The sequence below is a fragment of the Pristiophorus japonicus genome, chromosome 12, assembly GCF_044704955.1.
Source record: "Pristiophorus japonicus isolate sPriJap1 chromosome 12, sPriJap1.hap1, whole genome shotgun sequence".
Classification (NCBI taxonomy): domain Eukaryota; kingdom Metazoa; phylum Chordata; class Chondrichthyes; family Pristiophoridae; genus Pristiophorus; species Pristiophorus japonicus.
Window position 1 is genome coordinate 68474417 of NC_091988.1, and position 26336 is coordinate 68500752.

The window sequence follows — 26336 nt, forward strand, 5'->3', positions numbered from 1 at the left end:
TTGAGGCTGTGTGCAAATCCTGGAACTCCCTGCCTGACAACACTTTGGGAGCACTTTCACCGTCCAAGAACGCCCACCACCACCTTCTCAAGGGGACAGGCAATTTCTGGCCTTGCCAGTGACACCCACATCCTGAGAATGGGGATGGTGGGGTGAGTGAAAGCCAATTTTGGCAGCCAGCTTAGATCAGCACAGACCGAGGAATCGCTACTGATCTGTATGCCCCCGTTATGGATAAAATCAGCGACCCACTGGTTAGTGGCTTAGAATGGATCTTGGCACCAGGACAGAATGCATGCAGCAACTGAACCCAAATAATGAGACAGGAGCCAAGCCAACTGGAGTTTGGTATGTAGTATATTATGACAAATACAGTTCAATAATGCAATAGGAAAACAACTCCATAAAGCAAGAAAAAGGGTCTTTGGACCAAATTATATCAGAACGGAGAAAGAAAAATGTAGAATCAGCCTGTGATTCAGCAACTAACACACAGACACAACGCACGCTTAAAGGTGATGTGAACAGTGTACCATCTAACTGAGCAATATCCTCTCTCCAGCTGAGAATGAGCTGGGAACAGACACAGAGCGACAGATTGTTCTGGGACACCAATACAAAACTGTGACAAAAGTGTCACACCTTGCCTTTGTGTGAACATGGCAAATGGAGGCCCACGTGTTGTGAATGGCAAATTTACACCATTGGGGGGTGGGGGTTGGGGGTGCGGGGGGGGTGGAAGAGAGGCAGGAGAGAGAGAGATGTTGACGACAACAATATTTGAAATCGTTATCATGAACTGCAACCCCAGAGAAAGTCACGAGCAGTTGAAGCGGCATTGTAGGTGATTATGTTATCACTTAATGGAAGCTATGGGCTAGAGTGCAAGGGGGTATTCCAAGTTGGTAGACACAGGTTAACACGTATTGTATTGCTTTATTTGATCGGAAACCCGCAATGCTTTGTGATATCCTGAACATCGGAACAAGTAGAACACTCTTGGACCTGCAGTGTGCAGCAGATCGTACTGGCACCGACCATCATTTTTACAGTAGAAATCTCTCCCGGTACAATTACTGTGAGGTACGACAGTCCCTGAATTTGTTTTGAGTGTATTATAATAGAAGGGAAAAAAGGGGGGGGGGTTGGGGGGAGGATAGAGAAAAAGTAATGCATCAACTCATTACTGAGGTATGGTTCCATAGGCATTTTCTTGCCTTTCAGCATGCATTTACCAATGTGCCGAAACCAAGCCCAACTTTGTTCTCACCTGATACGCACTCTCGAGCAGGAGGCATCCTCAAGCCAATTGTTGCTTCCTTACTGCCACCGCACCTGAAGCCATCCAAAACTCTGTACCGATTGTGGGGACGTGACCTGGGGCGTTCCTGCTCCGTAACACACTCAATAACCTTGAACTGTGGAAGGTGAATAATACAGAAATCCCAATTGAACTTGTACCCCATTCAACAGCACGTGGCTACTGACCAGGTACCACAACTATCTGTCAGTTTTGATGAACAAATTATCAGCTCCAACAGTTTTGGGCCCAGTACACAGTAGGGAGATGTGTCGTATACACTCGGGCCAAAGAGCCAAAGTGCATGCCTCTATACGGTGGTTAAAGGACCCCCCTTTTACATAGGTAAGTGTTGGTTCTGTAGCTGTGACTTACTCTGAGTTGGGAGTTTGGGTTCAGCCCTGTACTCACTGATCATACTCGGGATCGATAACAGGAAGCTTACAGTTAGGGTGGGAGGAAAACAGAGTAAAACTTGTATAATCTTCACTGTTGTGGCTGTGGTACAGCTCCTGGGTGTAGCTGACTGTAACTTGCAATACTGCAGTTGCTGTAATTGTGCATCTCCTTATGAGCATATAAGGTACTTTAGAAAATGTGACTGCTATGGGATGCCAGGTTAACTTAAGATTCTACCTTGCGAGGTGAACGATCCTGTGTTTAAACAGATTTAACAAGAACTTCTGACTGTTTCTCTCGAGCACTTCTGGCTACATTCAACAGTTATGCTACTGGGAAATAAATCATGGCCAAATGATAAAACATTTGGATAACTCCCCCCGGCCCCCCAGGACATGTTTCATTGACCAAGTTTAGCCTTCCCTGCTAGTCTATCGATAATGAACTGCATTGCATGATGTGCGCTATATCCCTCATTTAAGAGACAGTGACTTGGAGAATGTGTGGGGGCTGAGCAGTGTGGGGTGAGGGGCTGGGTAGTGTGGGGTGCGGGGAACGTGCAATGCTGGGAACGTGCGGTGCTGGGAACTTGCAGTGCGGGGGGCTGCGGTGCAGTGCGCAGTGCGGGGAATGTGCGGGGTTGCATGGGTTTAATGGGCATCAAGCCCCAGAAAGCAGGACACCCCATGGGTGAACAGGGTGATCTCTTGGGGCCGGGCAGAAAGTTGTGCATTGCCCTCGAATGCTCCTGCTACACAAATCCAATCTTGGAAGTGCAACGGAATTGCAAGAGGGTACAAATAGAGAACCGATTATGGAACTGTGCAGTTAGCAAAACTGGCTGTAAAAGCAGCTTCATACCTCAATCATCAGACCCGACTCATAGCCTTCAGCTGGGAATTAGATTACACGAACATTTATACACTTGATTGTGATGGCAGCTTTCAGTCAGGTGCACGCAATAAATCTCAACCTGATGCTTTCAAGAGCCAGTTGAATTAAATGAACATTCAGGTACAATGCTGGTCACAATAGTCACAGGGTACATCTTTGGGTAACTGAGCTGCAAGGATCCCTGAGAGCAGTTGTCACACTTCGATAAGACGTGCAGGAGTTAGTCCAAAGGTGTGTGGAGATACAGAGAAGAGCCTCCTTGGAGGACCTCAACTCTTTTTTCTCAGTTGCAGTCTTGCCAAGAGCACTGATGTAGCAAAAGGAACGCAGGTACACACGTCCCGACACCACTGCCACAAGTGGGTCCAATGCCAAACACAACGGATGAGCCAGGGACCAGTTCAAGCAGCTTTGGATACCAATTCAATTTTCCAAAGGATCATGCAGAAGATAACACACTAGCCACCAAAGCACGTAGAAACCTAACCACTCCACTCGGCCCTCATCCAGCGGGTAGTTTAATTGATGCATCCTCTCCTATTGCACTCCCTCCACTTCAGAAACGTGACTGTTCAGAGCCCATTTTCCTCACTCTTTAAGCTTACTGTTTCAGCGTCCAGTCCAAAGTGAGTCGAGTGCTTGAGGCTGACGAAGGCCACAGAACATGTCAAAAGCTCTGCGCCCCCACCCTGATACTTACCACCATCTTAATTTGCAAATTTGCACACAAAACAATTTCCCTTTTGTGCTTTGGTTTGTAAAGATTCAGACGAGCTTGTTGCTCAAATCCAAGGATTTTTTTAATATAAAGCAGATTTGAAGAGCGAGCTATTAAAAAAAAATAATGCGATACATCAATAGTGAAAGAGGTGACCCAGATGGTATTGCCACAACCGTGAGCATGCCCAGGTTCCCGCTGATCCACAAATATGCACCATGGTGACAAATCCTTATTCAATACGTTTGTTCACATCACCTTTAAAAACCCATTTCAGCAGCATCTTCACCCCCAGAATGGCATCAATGATACAAAAACACCACTCCCAACCATCTCGTTCTAGCGACTACCATTTAAGGACCCAACAGAGAGGAGGGGAGATGGGGAGGGAGGGGGGGGGGGAGGAACGGGGTGAGAAGGGAGGGGTGGGAGGGAAATAAATTAGTTTTATGAATTGAGGGGTGGTATATATATGTTTGTTGTCCAAAGTGCCAGGCCTCTTGCTGCGACATGCAGTTTATACAGTCCCCATGATGACACCAATCATCAGTCTACTTCCTCCACGTTTCCAAAGGCGGGGGCGCAGTGGTCCGCAGGGCGTGTGAACAAGTCAGACACCGACTCTGCACTCAGCTGGGGAGCTTCTTCAGGGTCCAGACCGGCCCCCCGCGCTGCCTGACTAGAAGCCTGCAAATATATCAATCCCAAGATTTAGGACAAAAAAAAAAGGTACAAAAAAAAAAATGCCGTGCAACTCAAAATCGGCTGAAAAAGTACAATCAAAATTTATTACATTTTTTTTTGCATTAGACTGCACCGGTAAATTCTGCCAATCATACTCAAATCTCAAGCTGGGGTATTCAAGGGTCAGTTAGATAAAGTGAATCTTCAAGTACTCTCCGGTTTACAGGTTTTAAACACGTTAACATTACAATAGGTTTTCAATTTAAAAAAAAATATACAGTCTGTGGGGGGCGGGCCCTTGATAACTTCCACTTTTATACATCCATCAGTGACAAAACATCGCCCACGGCAGGCAGTAGCCATTGCACAGCAACATTTCAGATACAATTGGTTAGAAAAATTTTAAAAAGCAAGAGGGCACAAACGGACGACGGATTGCAATATCCTGTGAAGATACAGACAACACATTTCAGTTCCTGGAGGGCAACATCGGAGGGCGTGGCTCACACAGCAGAAAGAGTGAACATTTAACGAGTGCATTCCTTCCTTCGGGGCCTTATAGTTTTTAATTTTCGGCCCCTTCATTTTAAAACTATTTCCCCCCCTCCCCCCTGCACATTGCCATGGTCTCCTCGAGAGAGAGAGAGAGAGAGAAATGGGAAAGGGAGAGCGAGCGAGAGAAATGGGAAAGGGAAAGGGAGAGCAAGAGAAAGGGGAAAGGGAGAGCGAGAGAGAGAGAGAAAGGGGAAAGGGAGAGCGAGAGCGAGAAAGGGGAAAGGGAGAGCGAGAGAAAGAAAGAGGAAAGAGAGAGCGAGAGCGAGGAGGTAAAGAGAGCGAGAGCGAGGAGGTAAAAGAGAGAGAGAGAACGAGAGGGGGAAAAAGAGAGAGCGAGAGCGAGAGGGGGAAAAAGAGAGAGCGAGAGCGAGAGGGGGAAAAAGAGAGAGCGAGAGCGAGGGGGGAAAGAGAGAGCGAGAGCGAGGGCGGAAAGAGAGAGCGCGAGAGCGAGGGGGGAAAGAGAGAGCGAGAGCGAGGAGGTAAAAGAGAGAGCGAGAACGAGAGGGGGAAAAAGAGAAAGCGAGAGCGAGGGGGGAAAGAGAGAGCGAGAGGGGAAAGAGAGAGCGAGAGCGAGAGGGGAAAGAGAGAGCGAGAGCGAGGGGGAAAAGAGAGAGCGAGAGCGAGGGGGAAAAGAGAGAGCGAGAGCGAAGGGGGAAAGAGAGAGCGAGAGCGAGGGGGGAAAGAGAGAGCGAGAGCGAGGGGGGAAAGAGAGAGCGAGAGCGAGGGGGGAAAGAGAGGGCGAGAGCGAGGGGGGAAAGAGAGGGCGAGAGCGAGGGGGGAAAGAGAGGGCGAGAGCGAGGGGGGAAAGAGAGAGCGAGAGCGAGGGGGGAAAGAGAGGGCGAGAGCGAGGGGGGAAAGAGAGGGCGAGAGCGAGGGGGGAAAGAGAGGGCGAGAGCGAGGGGGGAAAGAGAGGGCGAGGGGGGAAGAGAGAGCGAGGGGGGAAGAGAGAGCGAGGGGGAAAGAGAGAGCGAGGGGGAAAGAGAGAGCGAGGGGGAAAGAGAGAGCGAGGGGGAAAGAGAGAGCGAGGGGGAAAGAGAGAGCGAGGGGGAAAGAGAGAGCGAGGGGGAAAGAGAGAGCGAGGGGGAAAGAGAGAGCGAGGGGGAAAGAGAGAGCGAGGGGGAAAGAGAGAGCGAGGGGGAAAGAGAGAGCGAGGGGGAAAGAGAGAGCGAGGGGGAAAGAGAGAGCGAGGGGGAAAGAGAGAGCGAGGGGGAAAGAGAGAGCGAGGGGGAAAGAGAGAGCGAGGGGGAAGAAGAGAGCGAGGGGGAAAGAGAGAGCGAGGGGGGAAAGAGAGAGCGAGGGGGAAGAGAGAGCGAGGGGGAAAGAGAGAGCGAGGGGGAAAGAGAGAGCGAGGGGGAAAGAGAGAGCGAGGGGAAAGAGAGAGCGAGGGGGAAGAGAGAGCGAGGGGGAAAGAGAGAGAGAGGGGGAAAGAGAGAGCGAGGGGGAAAGAGAGAGCGAGGGGGAAGAGAGAGCGAGGGGGAAAGAGAGAGCGAGGGGGAAGAGAGAGCGAGGGGGAAAGAGAGAGAGAGAGAGATACGTGGAAGAGAGAGAGAGGGGAGGAAGAGAGAGAGAGGGGGGAAGAGAGAGAGAGGGGGGAAGAGAGAGAGAGGGGGGAAGAGAGAGAGAGGGGGGAAGAGAGAGAGAGGGGAGAGAGAGAGGAGGGGGGAAGAGAGAGAGAGGGGGGAAGAGAGAGAGAGGGGGGAAGAGAGAGAGAGGGGGGAAGAGAGAGAGAGGGGGAAGAGAGAGAGAGGGGGGAAGAGAGAGAGAGGGGGGAAGAGAGAGAGAGGGGGAAGAGAGAGAGAGGGGGAAGAGAGAGAGAGGGGGGAAGAGAGAGAGAGGGGGAAGAGAGAGAGGGGGGAAGAGGAGAGGGGGGAAGAGAGAGAGGGGGGAAGAGAGAGAGGGGGGGGAGAGAGAGAGGGGGGGGAAAAGAGAGAGGGGGGGAAGAGAGAGAGGGGGGGAAGAGAGAGAGGGGGGGAAGAGAGAGAGGGGGGGGAAGAGAGAGAGGGGGGGGGAAGAGAGAGAGAGAGGGGGGAGAGAGAGAGAGGGGGGAAGAGAGAGAGAGGGGGAGAGAGAGAGAGGGGGAAGAGAGAGAGGGGGGGAAGAGAGAGGGGGGGGAGAGAGAGAGGGGGGGAAGAGAGAGAGGGGGGAAGAGAGAGAGGGGGGAAGAGAGAGAGGGGGGAAGAGAGAGAGGGGGGAAGAGAGAGAGGGGGGGGAAGAGAGGGGGGGGAAGAGAGAGAGGGGGGGGAAGAGAGAGAGGGGGGGGAGAGAGAGAGGGGGGGGGAAGGAGAGAGAGAGGGGGGGGAAAGAGAGAGAGAGGAGGGGAAGAGAGAGAGGGGGGAAGAGAGAGAGAGAGGGGGGAAGAGAGAGAGAGAGGGGGGGGAAGAGAGAGAGGGGGGGGGTAAGAGAGAGGGGGGGGGAAGAGAGAGAGAGGGGGGGGAGAGAGAGAGAGAGGGGGGAAGAGAGAGAGAGGGGGGAAGGAGAGAGGGGGGGAGAGAGAGAGGGGGGGAAAGAGAGAGAGGGGGGGAAGAGAGAGAGGGGGGGGGGAAAGAGAGAGAGGGGGGGGGAAGAGAGAGAGGGGGGGGGGAAAGAGAGAGAGGGGGGGGGAAGAGAGAGAGGGGGGGGAGAGAGAGGGGGGAAGAGAGAGAGGGGGGGGGAAGAGAGAGAGGGGGGGGAAGAGAGAGAGGGGGGGGAGAGAGAGAGGGGGGGGAAGAGAGAGAGGGGGGGGAAAGAGAGAGAGAGGGGGAAAGAGAGAGAGAGGGAGAGAGGGGGAAAGAGAGAGAGAGGGGGAAAGAGAGAGGGGGAAAGAGAGAAAGGGGGGAAGAGAGAGAGGGAGGAAAGAGAGAGAGGGAGGAAAGAGAGAGAGGGGGAGAGTCGGAAGTGAGAGAGAGGGGGAAGAGAGGGGGGGGGGAGAGAGAGAGAGGGGAAGAGAGAGCGCGAGAGAGGGGGGGTAAGAGAGAGAGAGCGAGAGAGGGGAAAGAGAGAGAGCGAGAGAGGGGGAAAGAGAGAGCGCGAGAGAGAGAGGTGTGGAAAGAGAGAGGAGGAAAGAGAGAGGAGGAAAGAGAGAGAGAGGAGGGGAGAGAGAGAGAGAGAGAGAGGGGGAGAGAGAGAGAGAGAGAGAGAGAGAGGGGGAGAGAGAGAGAGAGAGAGAGGGGGAGGGGGAAAGAGAGATAGAGAGAGGGAGGAGGAAAGGGGGGGGGCGAAATAGAGTGAGAAACAGAGAGGCAAAGAGAGAGGGACGAGATGGCTGCTACCTGGGCCTCCAGCAATGCTGCACCCTGATACAGTGCCAGTAGTGGCTGGGAGCCGCTCTGGGTCAGCTTTACCTGTACTCCCGCCGCCCTCCTGAAATCAAAGCCCATCTTGGCGGCTTCAGCTGCAAGGGGGAGATTGGGGCAGCGAGGGGTCCTCGTGTCCCAGTTGCTCTGCAGTAGTAGCAAACCAGCTCGCTGCCCAAAATTCACTGCTTATTTTCAGGGTTAACTGAAAATTCTTAAAAAAATAAATGATTCATAATTAAAGAGGCATTCAGATCAAACAACAGTCAGAGGTCGAAGACTACCAGTATTAAACTTTTATTTTTCTGTTGTTTTTAAGAACCAAAATGGAAGTAGGTTTAATGAGCAATAAAGAAGTCATCGCTACCTCTAACCTTCCCGCAGTAACTGGCTCATGGATGGAACATGCAATGTGTGGGACGAGTCCCTTTAAAATTATGTCCTTTAAAAACATGAATAATTTGTGGGAGGATAAGACAGCAGTATGCTGTGGAATATGGGGTACACAAAAAGAGAGCCCCATGCACTCACAGTCTGTGACACACATTTAAAAAAAAAGAAAATGGTGATGCCACGGAAGAAACAGACACATTGTGCAATAATGAAGGACTGGTGTTGCGGGTTAGCTGTGGGGCAGCTGTATGTACAAGCAGCGGCGTCCTCTACTGCTGTGATCCGCATGCCCTAAATGATCAGTGGGTACAGGACGTTTACAAAGAGAGCGAGTATTGCAGCTAAAGTGCTGAGCACAAAGTATCGGATGCAGTCTTGGTCTGAGTAGTCTGTGAGCTGGGTTCCTGAGAGGTCCTTGTTGAGCCGAGACTGCAGTGGCCTAAGTCCCTGATTATGCCTGCCTGGTGCGCGTAGTGCCTCTTCCCCAGTCTCTTCTGCCTCCAACTCCTGCCATATTAGAGAAGCCTGCGATTTGTGGAAACTCCCGTCAGCCTCTCTCAAAAGAACACACAGTGTAATACAGGCCTTCTCTAACTCAAGCTCCCGAAAACACAACACAGCCGCCTTTTGGTGCAGTAAGCGAGAGATGTGCAAGAGGTTCTGGGGCAATCGCACTGGAGCATCAACAAGGCAAGCGGTTTAATATTTTCACTTTGGGAAAAATTGGAAACAGTGTTACACAAAATGCGTATACATCAGTGTGCGTGAGCGCAGGGGGTGGTGGGGGGAGCGATGGGGCGCGAGCGGGGGGGGGGGGTGCGAGCGGAGGCGAGCGAGGGGAGGAGGGCACGAGCGAGGGCGAGAGTGTGCATGCAAGACTTCATTCAGAAGAATTAACATTTGAGCCAAATGAAAGGGAGGAAAAAAAAAGTTTGAAATGAAAGTTAGCGTTTCCTGTCTCCGCCCGAGATGGGTAAACAAATGGCCTGATGCACTAATGGGCCCTGCAGCCCGAAAGGCTCCAGGATTTATCCTTAGCCTGTGCTCAGGCCCAGAACGGTTAAAGTTGTTCCGATGGCAGCGGCAGCTGGCAGGATTCAATGATATATTGCTCTTTATGCGCCATCCCAAAACAATTAATTACTTTAGAGAGCAGTCACAGTCATGCAGGCTAAAAACCAGCCAGCAGCCCTGCTCCCAAGCACTGTCCAAGTGCCGAAGGGTGGGTATTGCATTGTCGAACGGCAGGACTTTTCTCAGATTGCACAATCACGGTCCAGGCTCAGAATAAAGTGGGACCATGGATTGGGTACCAGAGGTGGGGTGAAAATTGGAAAAGAAAACAGCGGTTTCCCAAAATAATGATTTGAAGGCGAGTGGGACAGTTTTGAACAGGCTACTCAATGTACTCTGCTACCCCAGAACGTTTTGCACATTCCAAGTTGCAACTGATGAACCAGGATCAAATATTAGGACAAAATCTGAGACAGGCACACTTGAGAGTAGGAACGTGTAATGAACAAAGTGACGGTGACTGTGTCAGCACTGCTGGAAGATGCTGCAAGTTTACTAACGGCCAAGTTTAGTGTCTTGCACCCCACCACCCCCCCAACCCCACCCCCTCCCCCGCCCACCAAATCAGAAGATTTCAAGTAAGCAGAACTACTCTCAAGTTAACTTGTCGGATGTTACCACAAGACACTGCATCAGAACAGAGAAAAAACAACTGTGTGAACACAACAGGATAGAATATACTCAAATACATCGCATCAACGTGAACTTTATACACTATAAAAATATTAAACACCGCTTAAAGCCTGTACGTGCCACTGGACGATTTTCCATTTACTGTGGCAAACCTGTTAATCTCGGACGTAAACCGAGAAGGGACATCAATGGCAAACCGTGATATCTCAGCCTCCCTGGGCTACAAAGGGGTCTGGGGAAATGGAAACCCTGCTCCTGATCAGTGTGAGGTGCCCTGTTGCTAAGCGTGGGTGTGCGGAAAAATAGTGACTTGGGCAATGTGCCAGAATGCAGCCAATGCCTTTGGGACCGTACCCCAAATGGGGGGGGGGGGGGGGGGGGCAGCACTTTCTGGGGGGGGGGGGGGGGGGGGGGGGTAAGGAATTGGGAAGAGAAGAGAAAAATATAAAGATACTGGATTTCCAGACGTGGAGCAGGCAACGCCTAGGTCAGCTACGGGACATGTAACGAGGGAGGAGAGGCCAACATTGGCATTTGCAGCAAAATCACCAATGTGTAATTTAACACACAATTACTAAGAAATCTCCCATCATTTGTTAATGAGACAGTTCCACCTTGGAGCACTGCAATTTCAGATCAATCGACGTTCTCAAAACATTTACAAATCCTACAGGGTCACTACAGGATAAAATCTTCAAAACAAGGGTACTTATTCCCAGCAAGTCTCTAACAGGGTCCTTTCAACCCAACAAAAGAGAGTCAGCAGCATGACTTTAAAAATAGTCACCCAAGGTGCTGCACCACAAATTACCCGGCCGGGAGACTGACTGAGGAAACAGTCTTGGTCCTACCGGGATTCTGAGGAAGGTTTACTTGGGGATCGAGTCAATAGTTTATGGGGAGAGAGTTGGATCAAGGAACATAAAAACAGGAGGAGGCCATTCAGCCCCTCGAGCCTGTTCCGCCATTCACTGAGATCATGGCTGATCTGCGACCTAACTCCATATACCCACTTTTGGCCCATATCCCTTTGGTTAACAGAAATCTATCAATCTCAGATTTAAAATTAACAATTGACCTAGCATCAATTGCCGTTTGTGGAAGAGAGTTCTAAACTTCTACCGCCCTTTGTGTGTAGAAGTGTTTCCCAATTTCACTCCTGAAAGGTTGGGTTCTAATGTTTAGACTATGCCCCCTCGTCCCAGAATCTCCAACCAGCGGAAATAGTTTTTCTCTATCTACCCTATCTGTTCTCCTTAACATCTTGAAAACTTCGATCAAATCAGCCCATAACCTTCTAAATTCCCAGAATATAACCCTAGTTTGTGTAATCTCTTCATTTAACCCTGAGGCTTGAGGTTATTTGGGATCCAGTTTATAGTTGACAGAGAGTAGGACCAAGGGTTACTGGGGATCCTGTCAATGTGAGAAAGAAAGATGGAGGCAGGTTAACATATTGGGAGGCCTGATTAAGGTACTTGACCTCCCTCTTTCTCTCTCCCCCTTTAGATAGACAGACCTGCTGTTTAGTTGTAGCATGTTCTGTTTTCTCTTGGTTTAACATAATATAACCCCCCCCCCCCCCCACCCATTCCCTGGGCGTCAGTGGGACTGAAGGGGAGAGCAGACAGCTGGAGCAGTGTCACAGGGAAACCCATGAGACAGATCAGCAGAAAGCAATGAGCCGCAGGAGGCCGCCACGTAAAGAAAGGTCCGTCTGAGCACTTAATCTTATCAAAGCTGTGAACACGCAGGTCCTCAGGAGAATGCAATACAAAGTTATTTTTAAATAATGGTGTGATTTAATAAAAAATGGCAAATACACAAAAGAGGCAGTTGCAGACATTATCTCAGAATAATCTTAAAGAGGCTTCAGTGAACTGGTCAGCAGGATCCTGTGCATTTTCCCCACCTGCACATGCGTCAGAAACAGCCGAGGCCTGAACAACCAGGGCCAGCGGCTGACTGGAAACGGATACCGAGGGAGAAACTGCCCGTTAATAGTGAAAGTACTGAACAGTGAAATCAGAGTGGTCTCGGGCCACTGAGCATTGTTGGGAGATAAATGCCGCAATGTAAGACTGTCACAGGCTGCTCGTGTTTTACTATTTAATTAAGGTCAGAGCAGTCTCAGTTACAACAGGTCCTTAATTCACAGGAGAGCCGCGACAGAGGCGGGTACGACTTTTACAAAGTGGGGTTCTTCTGCAGTTAGCCCATGACTGCAGCACGTGAATGCCTTTAAACCCACAAATCCTATTATTATTGGGGGAGGGCGGATGGAATATTACATGCACAGGATTAGAGGATTTATGGCACAGAAACAGGCCATTCGACCCAACCAGTCCATGCCAGCGTTTATGCTCCACTCGAGCCTCCTCCCGAGCCTCCTCCCGTCTTTCCTCATCTATCAGCATAACCCTCTATTCCCTTCTCCCTCATATGCTTGTCTAGCCTCCCCTTAAATGCACCTGTACTATTCGCTTCAACCACTCCCTGTGGCAGCGAGTTCCACATTCTCAGCACTCTCTGGGGAAAGAAGATTCTTCTGAATTCCCTATTGGATTTCTTGGTGACTATCTTATATTGATAGCCTCTAGTTATGCTCTTCCCCACAAGTGGAAACATTCTCTCTGCATCCACCCTGTCAAAACCTTTCAGAATTTTAAAGACCTCTATTATGTCACCCCTCAGCCTTCCTTTTTCAAGAAAAAAGAGACCCAGCCTGTTCATCCTTTCCTGATATGTGTACCCTCGTATTTCTGGTATCATCCTTGTAAACCTTCTCTGCACCAACTCCTGTGCCTCAATATCCTTTTTATAATATGGCGACCAGAACTGTACACAGTACTCTAAGTGTGGTCTAACCAAGGTTTGATACAGGTGTAGCATAACTTCCCGACTTTTCAATTCTATCCCTCTGGAAATAAACCCTATGCTTGGTTTGCTTTTTTACGGCCAATTTTACAAATAGATGCATTGCCTTTCCCACTGTCCAATTCATAATCCAGGACTAATGGCTGTTAAACAGGGTGGAAAGGATCATTGTTCTGGGGATAACAGTTAACCAGTGACCCCAAGAGAATGCTCTGTAACAGAGAGAAGCAGACTGCATTTAGGTGCAAGGATTTCGAGTAGATAAGGGGAAACGGTGTCCACTGGCAGGAGGGTCGGTAACCAGAGGACACAGAGTTAAGGTGATTGACAAAAGAACCAGAGGGGAGATGAGGAGAATATTTTTAACGTGGTGAAATGTTCCGAACTGGAATTCAATAAATACTTGGAAAGGAAAAATTTGCAGTGTTGTGGGGAAAGAGCAGGGGGAATGGGACTGTTTGAATAGCGCTTTCAAAAAGCCAGCACGATGGGCCGAATGGCCTCCTCCTGTGCTGTATAATGGGTGCAGTTACTCATAAGACCATATTCTCTGTTAGGGCCTCAGTTAGTTTTCCAAAGCTAAAGTCAGAATGTTTACTTTAATATATCTGTTCCTGGGATGTGGGCGACATGGACAAGGCAGTATTTATTGCCCATCCCTGGTTGCCCTGAGGGCAGTAAGAGTCAAGCACAGGGTGGACTGGAGTCAAATAGAAGCCAGCCTGGGCAGGGTTGGCAAGGTTCCCTTCCCTCAACAGCAATCCTGCAGCTTCTATGGCCACTCTCTCTTGTGCTAGCCTACAAACGACCAGTTACTCAACTCAATTCCACAACTGACATTTTCAAGCCCCAGATCAATAGTTTTATTGGGCAAGGGTATCGAGGGATATGGAGTAAAGGCGGGTAAATGTAGTTGAGATACAGATCAGCCATGATCTAATTGAATGGCGAAACAGGCTCGAAGGGCTGAATGGTCTATGTTCCTAACAAAACAAAAGTAATATACTGCGGCTGCTGGACTCTTGCGTAAGCTTGAGGAACAGCACCTCATCTTTCGCTTAGGTACTTTACATTCTTCTGGACTCAACATCAAGTTCAACAATTTCAAACCATAACCTCTGCCCCCATTTTTTTCCTCTCTTTCCCATGGCAGCTGTTGATGATTCTGCCATTCCATTTACACCCTATCTAGACTCAGATTTTGTTTCTTAACTTGTCCCATTACCATCTTCTTTTGCCTCATACCATCATCCCTTTTGACTCTTAATCTCTTCTGCCTTCCACCCCATCACAGACCTTCCTTTTTGTTCTTTCCTCCCCTCCCCTTTTCACTGCCCCCGCACTTCCTTAAGAATCTGTTATATCTCAAACTTTCAGTTCCTGAAACGTTAACTCTGTTTCTCTCTCCACAGGTGCTGCCTGACCTGCTGAATATTTCCAGCATTTTCTGTCCCTAAGTTGCCCTGGTGGGATTTGACCTCCACCTCAGTCTATAACCAATAGGCTACTGTACCCCAACTTTTTCAAATGTAGGGTCTTGCATGTTTTCAGTCATCAGGGAGAATTCCTTTTAATAATGTTTTTTGAAAGTTCCATTGACATTACAAATAATATTAAGTTCAGATTGAATCTGATCCACCCATTTCCACTGCACGCCAGATTAGGGTTTGGTGCAAGTTGCTATTAATTGAATGAATTTCGTAAACGTTCATATAGTACAAGGACAATGGCAGGAATGTGACTCCACTTCCCAGTTATTCCAAAATTAGAATGAATTTCTATAAACACCAAGAGAGACAAAGACCCTGTCTGAGGTTGAACCAGACTGTTCGCAACCCTGGTATCATATTTGACCCGGAAATGAGTTTCCGACCATATATCCACGGCATAACTAAGAGTGCCTATTTTCATCTTGGTAACATCGCCCATTTCCCCCCTTGCCTCCACTCATCCGCAGCTGAAGTCCTCATCCGTGCCTTTGTTACCGCACTCCTGGCTGGCCTCCCACATTCTGCCCTACGTAAATTTGAGGTCATCCAAAACTCAGCTGCCCATGTTCTAACTCACACCAAGTCCCATTCACCCTTCACCCCTATGCTCGCTGACCAACACTGTCTCCTGGTTAACATAAGAACATAATAAGAACACAAATAGGAGCAGGAGTCGGCCATTTGGCTCCTTGAGCCTGCACCGCCATTCCATATCATGGCCGATCTGATCATGGACTCAGCTCCTCTTTCCTGCCCACTCCCCATAACCTTTGACCCCCTTGTCTATCTCCACCTTAAATATATTCATATTTTAGATTGTTGGGTAGATGCCAGTATTATAGCTGTACTGGAACAACTTGGTTAGTGGCACGGCTAGTTCTGGAGCACAAGTCTTCAGCAAGTTAGCGAGATGTTGTCGGAGCTCATAGCCTTTGCTGTATCCAGTGCGCTCAGCTGTTTCTTGATATCATGTGGAGTGAATCAAAATGGCTTAAGACTGGCTTCTGTGATGGTGGGAACCTCAGGAGGAGGCGGATATGGATCATCCACTCAGCACTTCTGGCTGAAGATAGTTGCAAACACTTCAGTCTTGTTTTTTTGCAGTCGCGTACTGGGCTCCATCATCATTGAGGATGGGGCAGTTTATGGAGCCTCCTCCTCCCGTGAGTTGTTTAATTGTCCACCACCATTTACGACTGGATGTGGCAGGACTGGAGTGCTTTAATCTGATCCGTTGACTGTGAGATCACTTAGCTCTGTTTACAGCATGCTGCTTTCCGCTGTTTAGCGTGCATGTTGATGATGATGCTGCTGATGTTTAGCAGCTGTGTTGCAGCTTCCCCAGGTTGGCACCTCATTTTTAGATACGCCTGATGCTGCTCCTGGCATGCTCTTCTATACTCCTTATTGAACCAGGGTTGGTCCCCTGGCTTGACGGTAATGGTGAGTGATGGATATGCTGGGCCATGAGATTACAGATTGTGGTGAAATACAATTCTGCTGCTGTTGATGGCCCACAGTGCCTCATGAAAGCCTAGTTTTGAGCTGCTAATTCTAAATCAATCCCATTTAGCATGGAGGTAGTGCCACACAACACGATGGAGGGTGTCCTCAGTGTGAAGACGGGACTTCGTCTCCACAATGACTGTGCGGCAGTCACAATGATGTCATGGACAGATGCATCTGCGACAGGTAGATTGATGAGGACGAGATCAAGTGGGTTTTTCCCTCGTGTTGGTTCTCTCACCACCTGCTGCAGGCCCAGTCTGGCAGCTATGTCCTTCAGGACTCAGCCAGCTCGGTCAGTAGTGGTGCTACCGAGCCACTCTTGGTGATGGACATTGAAGTCCCCCACCCAGAGTACATTCTGTGCCCATGCTACTCTGCTTCTTACAAGTGGTGTTCAATATTGAGGAGTACTGATTCATCAGCTGAGGGAGGGCAGTAGGTGGTAATCAGCAGGACGTTTCCTTGCCCATGTTTGACCTGAAGCCATGAGACTTCATGGGGTCCGGAGTCAATGTTGAGGACTCCCAGGGACACTCCCTCCCGACTGTACACCACTGTGCCGCCACCTCGGGTTGGTCTGTCCTGCCAGTGGGACAGAGCATACTCAGGGATGGTGATGGAGGAGTCTGGGACATTGGCTGAAAGGTAAGATTCTGCGAGTACGACTATGTCAGGCTGTTGCTTGACTAGTTTGTGGGACAGCTCTCCAATTTTGGCACAAGATGTTAGTGAAGAGGACATTGCAGGGTCAACTGGGCTGGGTGTGCCGTGCCATCATTGTGTTCATAGCCAGTGCTGAGGTTGATGCTCGGTGGTCTGTCTGGGTTTTTTCTTGTGGTAAGTTTCGTAGCAGTTTTAGGCAATTTCAGAGGCCAGTTAAGAGTCAACCACATTGCTGTGGGTCTGGAGTCACATATCGGCCAGACCAGGTAAGGACAGCAGATTTCCTTCCCTCAAGGGACATTGGTGAACCAGATGGGTTTTTCCGGTAGTTTCATGGTCACCATAACTGATACAAATTTATTTAAATTCCCCAGCTGCCATGGTGAGATTTGAACTCACATCTCTGGATCATTAGTCCGGGCCTCTGGATTGCTAGTCCAGTAACATTACCACTATGCTACCATTCCCCATGTGACTCCAGTCACACACCCTTGCGGCCCGTGGGGCGGCTAGGGATGAGTGAGAAATGCTGCCTTGCCCATGTCACCCATTTCCAAGAACAAATAAAAACCAATCTTCATCCTCACCTTGTTGATGTCAAGACTTATCGCTCTACCTCATACTTTCTCAGCAACTCCAAATTGTAGAACTCCCCATCTCCTGCAGTCTCCAACTATCTGCAAACTTCCAAACACCCAAGTACAGTGTCACTGAAGGACAAAGTCCTCTCTCCGATTCTTTCACCCCACTGGTGTCCTGCACTTATGGGTCTTGGTCCCTTTACCCGTTTCTAAATCGTTAAAGACTAACCTTTCCACAGAGCTGGCGGTGGGAGTCAAGGTGGAACAGCAAGATGTCATTTCAGCAAAACAGCTTCAGAACAGCATGAAGATAGCTGTTCAACTGGGAGGCCAGCCAAGTTCCTTTTGAAAAAGTTTAAGTTAAATTTTTAATCGCAACGACTCAAGGGCAAGGCAATTTTAGGGGCTTTATCCTGGGATAGTCCTTCAAAGTAACGAGTGTGAAGCCAATGAGTTAGAGAAAGAATCATGAAAATGAAACTATTTCTCAGTGTCTACAAGGCTGCTTTAGTACAAGTTTCAATGTTGTTGCAGTTTCCAATCGGCAGCACATTACAAGGTTTGGCTTTATCAACTGTGCTAACCAAGCAAAACTGGCTCGTGTTCCTACAGCAATCTGGCTTACTTAAACATTCTAGCTCCCACACCCTAAATAAATTTACAATCAACGGGCTGTTGTGTTGCCCACAGAGGCTGCTGCATTGCCCCAGGTTAGCTAGTGGATTAGACCCAACACCAGAGCAACTGCACCATACGGGACAGTATTCGTTTGTCACCTGATTGAATGTCAAACTTAAGAACAGAACATAAGAAATAGGAGCAGGAGTAGGCCATTTGGCCCCTTGAGCCTGCTCCGCCATTCAAGAAGATCATGGCTGATCTTCTACCTCAACTCCACTTTCCTGCACTATCCCCATACCCCTTGATTCCCTTAATATCAAAAAATCTATCAATCTGTCTTGAATATACTCAACGACAACCTCCACAGCCCACTGGGGCAGAGAATTCCAAAGATTCACCACCCTCTGAGTGAAGAAATTTCTCCTCATCTCAGTCCTAAAATGGCCGATCCCGTAACCCGAGACTGTGACCCCTGGTTCGAGACTCTCCAGCCAAGGGGCATCCTCCCCCTGCATCGACCCTGAAAGAATTGTGTATGTTTCAATGAGATCACCTCGCATTCTTCTAAACTCTAGCGAATACTGGCCTAGTCTACTCAAACTCTCCTCATAAGACATCCTCCCTATCCCAGGAATCAGTCTGGTGAACCTTTGTTGCACTCCCTCTATGGCAAGTATATCCTTCCTTAGGTAAGGAGACCAAAACTGTACACAATGCTCCTGGTGTGGTCTCACCAGGGCCCTATAATTGCAGTAAGACGTCTTTACTCTTGTACACAAATCCTCTTGTAATAAAGAGAAACATACCATTTGCTTTCCTAATTACTTGCTGTACCTGCATGTTAATCTACAGTGATTTGTGTACAAGGACATCCAGGTCCCTCTGAACACCAACATTTCCCAATCTCTCACCATTTAAAAATATTCTGCCTTTCTGTTTTTCCTACCAAAGTGGATAACTTCACATTTCTCCACATTATATTCCACTTGCCATGTTCTTGCCCACTCACTTGGCCTGTCCGGATCCCCTTGAAGTTTCTCCTCACGACTTACATTCTCACCTAGCCTTGTATCATCAGCAAACTTGGATATGTTACATTTGGTCCCCTCATCCGAATCATTGATATAGATTGTGAATAGTTGGGGCCCAAGCACCGATCCTTTCGGCACCCCACCAGTTACAGTCTGCTAACCTGAAAAGGACCCATTTATTCCTACGCTCTGTTTTCTGTCCATTAACCAATCCTCAATCTATGCTAGAATATTACCTCTAATCCATGAGCCCTAATTTTGTTTAATGACCTCTTGTGTGGCACCTTATCGAATGCCTTCTGAAAATCCAAATACACCACATCCACTGATTCCCCCTTATCTATTGTGCTGGTTATAACCTCAAAAAACAGATTTCTCAAACGTGATTAGCCTTTGATAAATCTGTGGTGTGGAGAAAACCCGTACTCAATGCTGACTACTGAAGCTGAGCCACCGGGGCTGATGGGACACACTCCTTCTAACTAGCCAGGAATCCCCCTGCCCCTCCCTCATACTCTCAGGGTACTATATATACTTAGTAATGCAGATGGGAGCAGAAAGTTACAAAGGGACATTGATAGATTCAGTGATTGGGCAAAACTGTGGCAGATGGAGTTCAGTGTGGGCAAGTGTGAGGTCATCCACTTTGGACCCAAGAAAGATCGATCAGAGTATTTACTAAACGGTGAGAAGCTAGAAACTGTGGGGGAGCAGAGAGATTTAGGGGTCCAAGTACAGAAGTCACTGAAAGCTAGTGGACAGGAACAAATAAGAATGAAAAAGGTGAATTGATTGTTGGCCTTTATCTCAAGGGGGCTGGAATACAAAGGGTTGGAAGTTACATTATAGTTTTATAAAGCTCTGGTTTTCCCCCTCTGGATTAACTGTGTTCAGTTCTGGGCACCGCACTTCAGGAAGGATACATCGGCCTTTGAGTGGGAGCAGCGCAGATTCACCAGAATGATACCGAGGGCTAAAAGGGTTAAATTACGAGGACAGGTTGCACAGACTGGGCTTGTATTCCCTCGAGTACAGAAGAATATGGGTTCATCTAATTGAGGTGTTTAAGATGATTAAAGGGTTTGATAGAGTAGATAGAGAGAAGCTATTTCCTCTGGTGGGGGGGGGGGGGGGGGGTCCAGAACAAGGGGGCAGAACCTTAAAATTAGAGCCAGGCCGTTCAGGGATGATGTCAGGAAGCACTTCTTCACACCAAGGGCGGTGAAAATCTGGAACTCTCTCCCCAAAAAGCTGCTGAGGCTGGGGGTCAACTGAAAATTTCAAAACAGGGATAGATTTTTGTTAGGCAAGGGTATTAATAGTTACGGAACCAAAGTGGGTAGATGGAGTTAAGATACAGATTAGCCGTGATCGGATGGAATGGTGGAACAAGCTCGAGGGACTGAATGGCCTCCTCCTGTTCCTACAAGATCCCAACATAAACACCTCTAGCATCTAGATGCTATCTCAACATGTGTGTGTTCCTACCCATTGTTCTGTGTATTTGCAACGCACTCTTGAGATGAAATGCAAATTTGACCTTTTGTTTTTTTAATATAAAATGCCTGATTTTGGTTCATACACAACTGAAAATAGTTGGTAAATGGAAGTCTTCCAGTTAGGCACCCAGTGTCAGCGTCAAGCGTTACCAGTTACCAGGTCAAGCTTAGCACAACCCGTTCGAGTAAAGCTCCTTCTGTTCTACCCCATCAATGGACTGGTCAGGTGGGCAGAACAGTGGCACATAGAATTCAATCTGGATAAGTGTGAGGTAATGCATTTGGGGAGCTCTAACAAGGCAAGGGAATACACATTAAATGGTACGACACTGAAGTGCAGAGGAACAAAGGGACCTTGGAGTGCAGGTCCACAGATCCCTGAAGGTAGTAGGCCAGGCAGATAAGGTGGTTAAAAAGGCATATGGAATACTTGTATTCCATGCCTCGACGAATAAAGACAAGACCAAGGTGGTTATGCTTGAACTGCATAAAACACTGGTTAGGCCGCAGCTGGAGTACTGTGTGCAGTTCTGGTCACCACATTACAGGAAAGATGTGATTGCACTGGAAAGGCTGCAGAGGAGATTTACAGAATGCTGCCTGGGCTGGAGAATTTTAGCTATGAGGAAAGATTGGAGATACTGGGTCTGTTTTCTTTGGAACAGAGGAGGCTGAGGGGAGACCTTATTGAGGTGTATACAATTATGAGGGGCCTAGATAGAGTGGATAGGAAGGACCTGTTTCTCTTGGCAGAGGGGTCAACAACCAGGGGGCATATATTTTAAGTAATTGGGGGGAGGTTTAAAGGAGATATGAGGGGGAATTTCTTCACCCAGAAGGTAGTGGGAGTCTGGAACTCACTGCCTGAAAGGGTGGTAGAGGCAGATGCCCTCACATTTAAAAAGTACCTGGACATGCACTTAAAATGCCGCAACCTACAAGGCTATGGACCTAGAGCTGGAAAATGGGATTAGGCTGGATCGCTTTTGGTCAGCCGCTGCAGATACCATGGGCTGAAATGGCCTCCTTCCATGCTGTAAATTTCTATGGCTACAAGAGATTCTCTCTTCCCCACCCCACAGTAGCATTTTGCCATTTCCCACACCAGCTATCCTGTGCTTTCTCTGCGTGAGAATGCCAATTAATTGCCAAATTAAGGACAGTTTTGTGTTGCAGGCTCAAACCCATGAGGAACTCAATGGAGAAGGCCCAAACTCATGCTACATAGCACCCTTGCAGACTGAGGAGGCTTTCGGCCCGTTGGACCTGGACTGATTTGACATCAGATCCCAGAAGTCAACAACAACTTGTACTTATATAGTGCCTTTAACATAGCAAAACGTCCCAAGGAGCTTCACAGGTGTGTTAGAAGACAAAAATTTGACACCAAGGCACAGGAAAATGTTGGAGTCCATTATTAAGGAAGCAGTAGCAGGACATTTGGAAAAGCAAAATTCGGTCAGACAGAATCAGCATGGATTTATGAAGGAGAAGTCATGTTTGACAAATTTGCTGGAGTTCTTTGAAGATGTAACAAACAGGGTAGATAAAGGGGAACCAGTGGATGTGGTGTATTTGGACTTCCAGAAGGCATTTGACAAGGCGCCACATAAAAGGTTACTGCACAAGATAAAAGTTCATGGGGTTGGGGGTAATATATTAGCATGGATAGAGGATTTGCTAACTAACAGAAAACAGAGAGTCGGGATAAACAGGTCATTCTCTGGTTGGCAGCCAATAACTAGTGGGGTGCCGCAGGGATCAGTGCTGGCACCCCAACTATTTACAATCTATATTAACGACTTGGAAATAGGGGCTGAGTGTAACGTAGCCAAGTTTGCTGACGATACAAAGATGGGAGAAAAAGCAATGTGTGAGGAGGACACAACAAATCTGCAAAAGGACATAGACAGGCCAAGTGAGTGGGCAAAAATTTGGCAGGAGGTGTATAATGTTGGAAAGTATGAGGTCATGCACTTTGGCAGAAAAAAAATCAAAGTGCAAGTTATTATTTAAATGGAGAAAGATTGCAAAGTGCTGCAGTACAGCGGGCCCCGGGGGTATTTGTGCATGAAACACAAAAAGTTAGTATGCAGATACAGCAAGTGATCAGGAAGGCCAATGGAACCATGGCCTTTATTGCAAGGGGGATGGAGTATAAAAGCAGGGAAGTCTTACTACAGCTATACAGGGTATTAGTGAAGCCACATCTGGAATACTGCATGCAGTTTTGGTTTCCATATTTACGAAACGAAATACTTGCTTTGGAGGCAGTTCAGAAAAGGTTCACTAGGTTGATTCTGGAGATGAGGGGGTTGTCTTATGAGGAAAGATTGAGTAGGTTGGGCCTCTACTCATTGGGATTCAAAAGAATGAGAGGTGATCGTATCGAAACGCATAAGATTATGAGGGGGCTTGACAAGGTGGATGCAGAGAGGATGTTTCCAGTGATGGGGAGACTAGAACTAGAAGGCATGATCTTAAAATAAAAGGCAGCCCATTTAAAACTGAGATGAGAAGAAATTTCTTCTGAGGGTTGTAACTCTGTGGAATTCGCTGCCTCAGAGAGCTGTGGAAGCTGGGACATTGAATGAATGTAAGACAAAAATAGACAATTTCTTAAACGATAAGCGGATAAGGGGTTATGGGGAACGGGCGTGGAAGTGGAGCCGAGTCCATGATCAGATCAGCCATGATCTTATTGAATGGCGGAGCAGGCTTGCGGGGCCGTATGGCCTACTCCTGTTCCTATTTCTTATGTTCTTTAAAGAGATATTAGGGCAGATGACCAAAAGCCTGGTAAAGAGGCAGGTTTTAAGGAGTGTATTAAAGGAGGAAAGGCAGAGAGGCGGAGTGGTTTAGGGAGGGAATTCCAGAGCTTAGGGCTTCAGCAGCTGAAGGCACGATCGCCAATGTGGAGCGATTATAATCAGGGCTGCTCAAAAGGGCAGAATTAGATGAGCGCGGGGGGTAGGCTGTGGTTGAGGCTGGAGGAGATTAGAGAGATAGGGAGGGGCGAGGCCATGGAGGGATTTGGAAACAAGCTTGAGACTTTTAAAATCGAGGCATGGCTTAACCAGGAGCAAAAGCAGGTCAGCGAGCACAGGGGTGGTGGGAGAATGGGACTTGGTGCGAGTTAGAACACGGCTGGTCGTGTTTAGGATGACCTCAAATTTATGTAGGAGGCCAGCCAGTAGTGTGTTGGAATAGCCAAGTGTAGAGGTAACAAAGGCATGGATGAGGGTTTCAGCAGCGGATGGAATGAGGCAGGGGTGATATTACGGAGGTGGAAATAGGCAGTTTTAGTTATGCCGCAGATGTGTGATCAGCAGCTCATTTCAGGGTCAAATATGACACCAAGGTTACGAAAAGTCTGGTTTAGCCTCAGACAGATGTTAGGGAGAGAGATGGAGTCGGTGGCTAGGTTGTTTCAGTCTGATTTGACCTCAGATGCTAGAGGTCAAAGGCCAACATCTAACCTACCTCCCTGGTATGGCTAACGTTTGGGAATCTACAAGACCCAAAAGCAAAAGCACATGGGTATGGAGAAAACATGCACTCAATGCTGACTACTGAAGCTCAACCACTGGGGGGCTAATGAGACACACTCCTACTAACCAGCCAGTAATCCCCCTGCCTCTCCCTCATACTCACAGGATACTATATAGACACTCGGGAGCACGCACATTCCCCCAAAAATCCACTGAAAGTTGCTGCAGCAAATACACAGAAATGTTAGCACATGGGGAGGCTATTCGGTCGCTCCTGCCTAGGCTGATTTTAATCCAGTCCCATTTTCCTGCCTTCTCCCATTCCATTTTACACTCTTGAATTATTCAATACCTTTCTGAATGCTGTGATTGATTCTGATCGATCACCTCTTCTGGCGAAGCATTTTACACTCCCATAACTGGTGGTAAAAAGCTTCTTCTAATCCCGACCCATTGCTGATCTTGAGATCATGATCTTGTACCTTCCATGGAACGATCAATGGAAGCAATCCATTTACACTGCCCATTCTTTTGAACACCTATCAAATTCCCCATCAATCTCCTCAGTTCAAGAGAATATAACTTGAGCTGCTCTATCCTACTCTCGTCACATCAGAAATGTAATTGTTGTGTGTCGAGTCCAGCGGATGAGATTAGCCACAACACCAAGTCCAACAGACTCCAACGTGGCAAAAATGTGTGGGAGAGCGAAGTTGGTCAGGCTGTGCTGGGCTAGCTGGTAATGGTCGGTGCAGTAGGAGCTCCGACACTTGCCCTGCCCTTCACTGGGCTGGTGAACAACAAGAGTTTCTGATCACTACCCAGTGATTCCTGCTGGGGAGTGTCCATGCAAGGACACTGAGTAACGACAGGGGATTGTCATAAGCCGACGCGTCTTCCTGGGACGCTAATCCATCTCCGGGAGGGTAAATGGACTTACATTAAGGCGAAGGTACTCTCAGATAGGATGTAATCAGCAGGTAATGCAATAAATGATCCTTCGGGGGGAACCAATGCATTTCAAACTGTTTCAGTGATGCGGTCATAAAACGAGCCGACCTGGCAATTTCACAAGCAGAGCAAGTCACCTTGAACAAAAGTGTGTGGAAGGTGCAACATATTTCATTCGACTGTCACCGCAAACACCTTGGCCAACTCAAGGAAAAAAACGTTCATTACGCAACATGTTGAGGGAGAGTAACAGCTTAGCGGCCTGTGCAGAACGTGCTGTTAACTGGCAGGTCAACTGAAACGGCAATCGGATATCAGCACATTCCTGAATACGCAGGGGAGGGAGGGAACAAAGCGATTGCACCCAGCACTTTGGTAAGTTTTGTATCAGTCGTGAGATAAGACGACAAAAACAATACACGGCTTCTCTCGTCACACTAGATTGAAGAGCTAGGGCCGGGGATCTCCCCCCTCTCTACAAACCTGGGAGGCTGCTCCTTCCGCTTCCGCCGTGCACTCCGCTCCCCGCGTAGCAACTCTCGTCCGTGAAGGTCTCACCACCGGGGAATTGCGGCGGCGGTAGAACAGCACGTAGGCATGTCGCGCCACCACCTGGCTTTCGTCGACCGTCGTGACGGTACTGTCGTCGAAGAGGCGCCAACCTGCGCAGGAAAGAGATGTGCAAACTTACTTCACAGCCTGGAGGCGGAGTCGGTCACCACAACTCCTGCTGCCCACAGGGGCAGAGTGACGACAATCGCTAGAAACATAGAAAATAGGTGCAGGAGTAGGCCATTCGGCCCTTTGAGCCTGCACCGCCATTCAATAAGATCATGGCTGATCATTCCCTCAGTACCCCTTTCCTGCTTTTTCTCCATACCTCTTGATCCCCGTAAGGGCCATATCTAACTCCCTCTTGAATATATCCAATGAACTGGCATCAACAACTCTCTGCGGCAGGGAATTCCACAGGTTAACAACTCTCAGTGAAGAAGTTTCTCCTCAACTCAGTCCTAAATGGGCTACCCTTTATCCTTAGACTGTGTCCCCTGGTTCTGGACTTCCCCAACATCGGGAACATTCTACCCGCATCTAACCTGTCCCGTCCCGTCAGAATCTTGTGTGTTTCTATGAGATCCCCTCTCATCCTTCTAAACTCCAGTGAATACAGGCCCAGTTGATCCAGTTTCTCCTCATATGTCAGTCCTGCCATCCCGGGAATCAGTCTGGTGAAACTTCGCTGCACTCCCTCAATAGCAAGAATGTCCTTCCTCAGATTAGGAGACCAAAACTGAACACAATATTCCAGGTGAGGCCTCACCAAGGCCCTGTACAACTGCAGTAAGACCTCCCTGCTCCTATACTCAAATCCCCTAGCTATGAAGGCCAACATACCATTTGCCTTCTTCACCGCCTGCTGTACCTGCATGCCAACTTTCAATGACTGATGAACCATGACACCCAGGTCTCGTTGCACCTCCCCTTTTCCTAATCTGCCGCCATTCAGATAATATTCTGCCTTCTTGTTTTTGCCCCCAAAGTGGATAACCTCACATTTATCCACATTGTACTGCATCTGCCACGCATTTGCCCACTCACCTAACCTATCCAAGTCACCCTGCAGCCTTTTAGCATCCTCCTCACAGCTCACACCGCCACCCAGTTTAGTGCCATCTGCAAACTTGGATATATTACACTCAA

General features: G+C 48.4%; 1 protein-coding gene across 6 annotated transcripts in view; it reads right to left on the reverse strand.

Moving 5' to 3' along the window:
* Nucleotides 1-339: 339 nt before the first annotated feature.
* Nucleotides 340-26336, reverse strand: part of usp19 (ubiquitin specific peptidase 19) — a 202142-nt gene continuing 176145 nt past the window's right edge. For 5 of the 6 annotated variants that reach the window (XM_070895620.1, XM_070895619.1, XM_070895623.1 and 2 more), the window contains 2 exons: nt 25119-25297; nt 7660-8740 (listed from right to left, as the gene is read on the reverse strand). In XM_070895620.1, the coding sequence (XP_070751721.1) occupies nt 8507-8740; nt 25119-25297 (413 nt within the window). In that variant the 3' untranslated portion in view covers nt 7660-8506. Of the gene's footprint in view, nt 3999-7659; nt 8741-25118; nt 25298-26336 lie in introns of those variants that run through there. The other variant, XM_070895624.1, reaches the window with a different exon arrangement.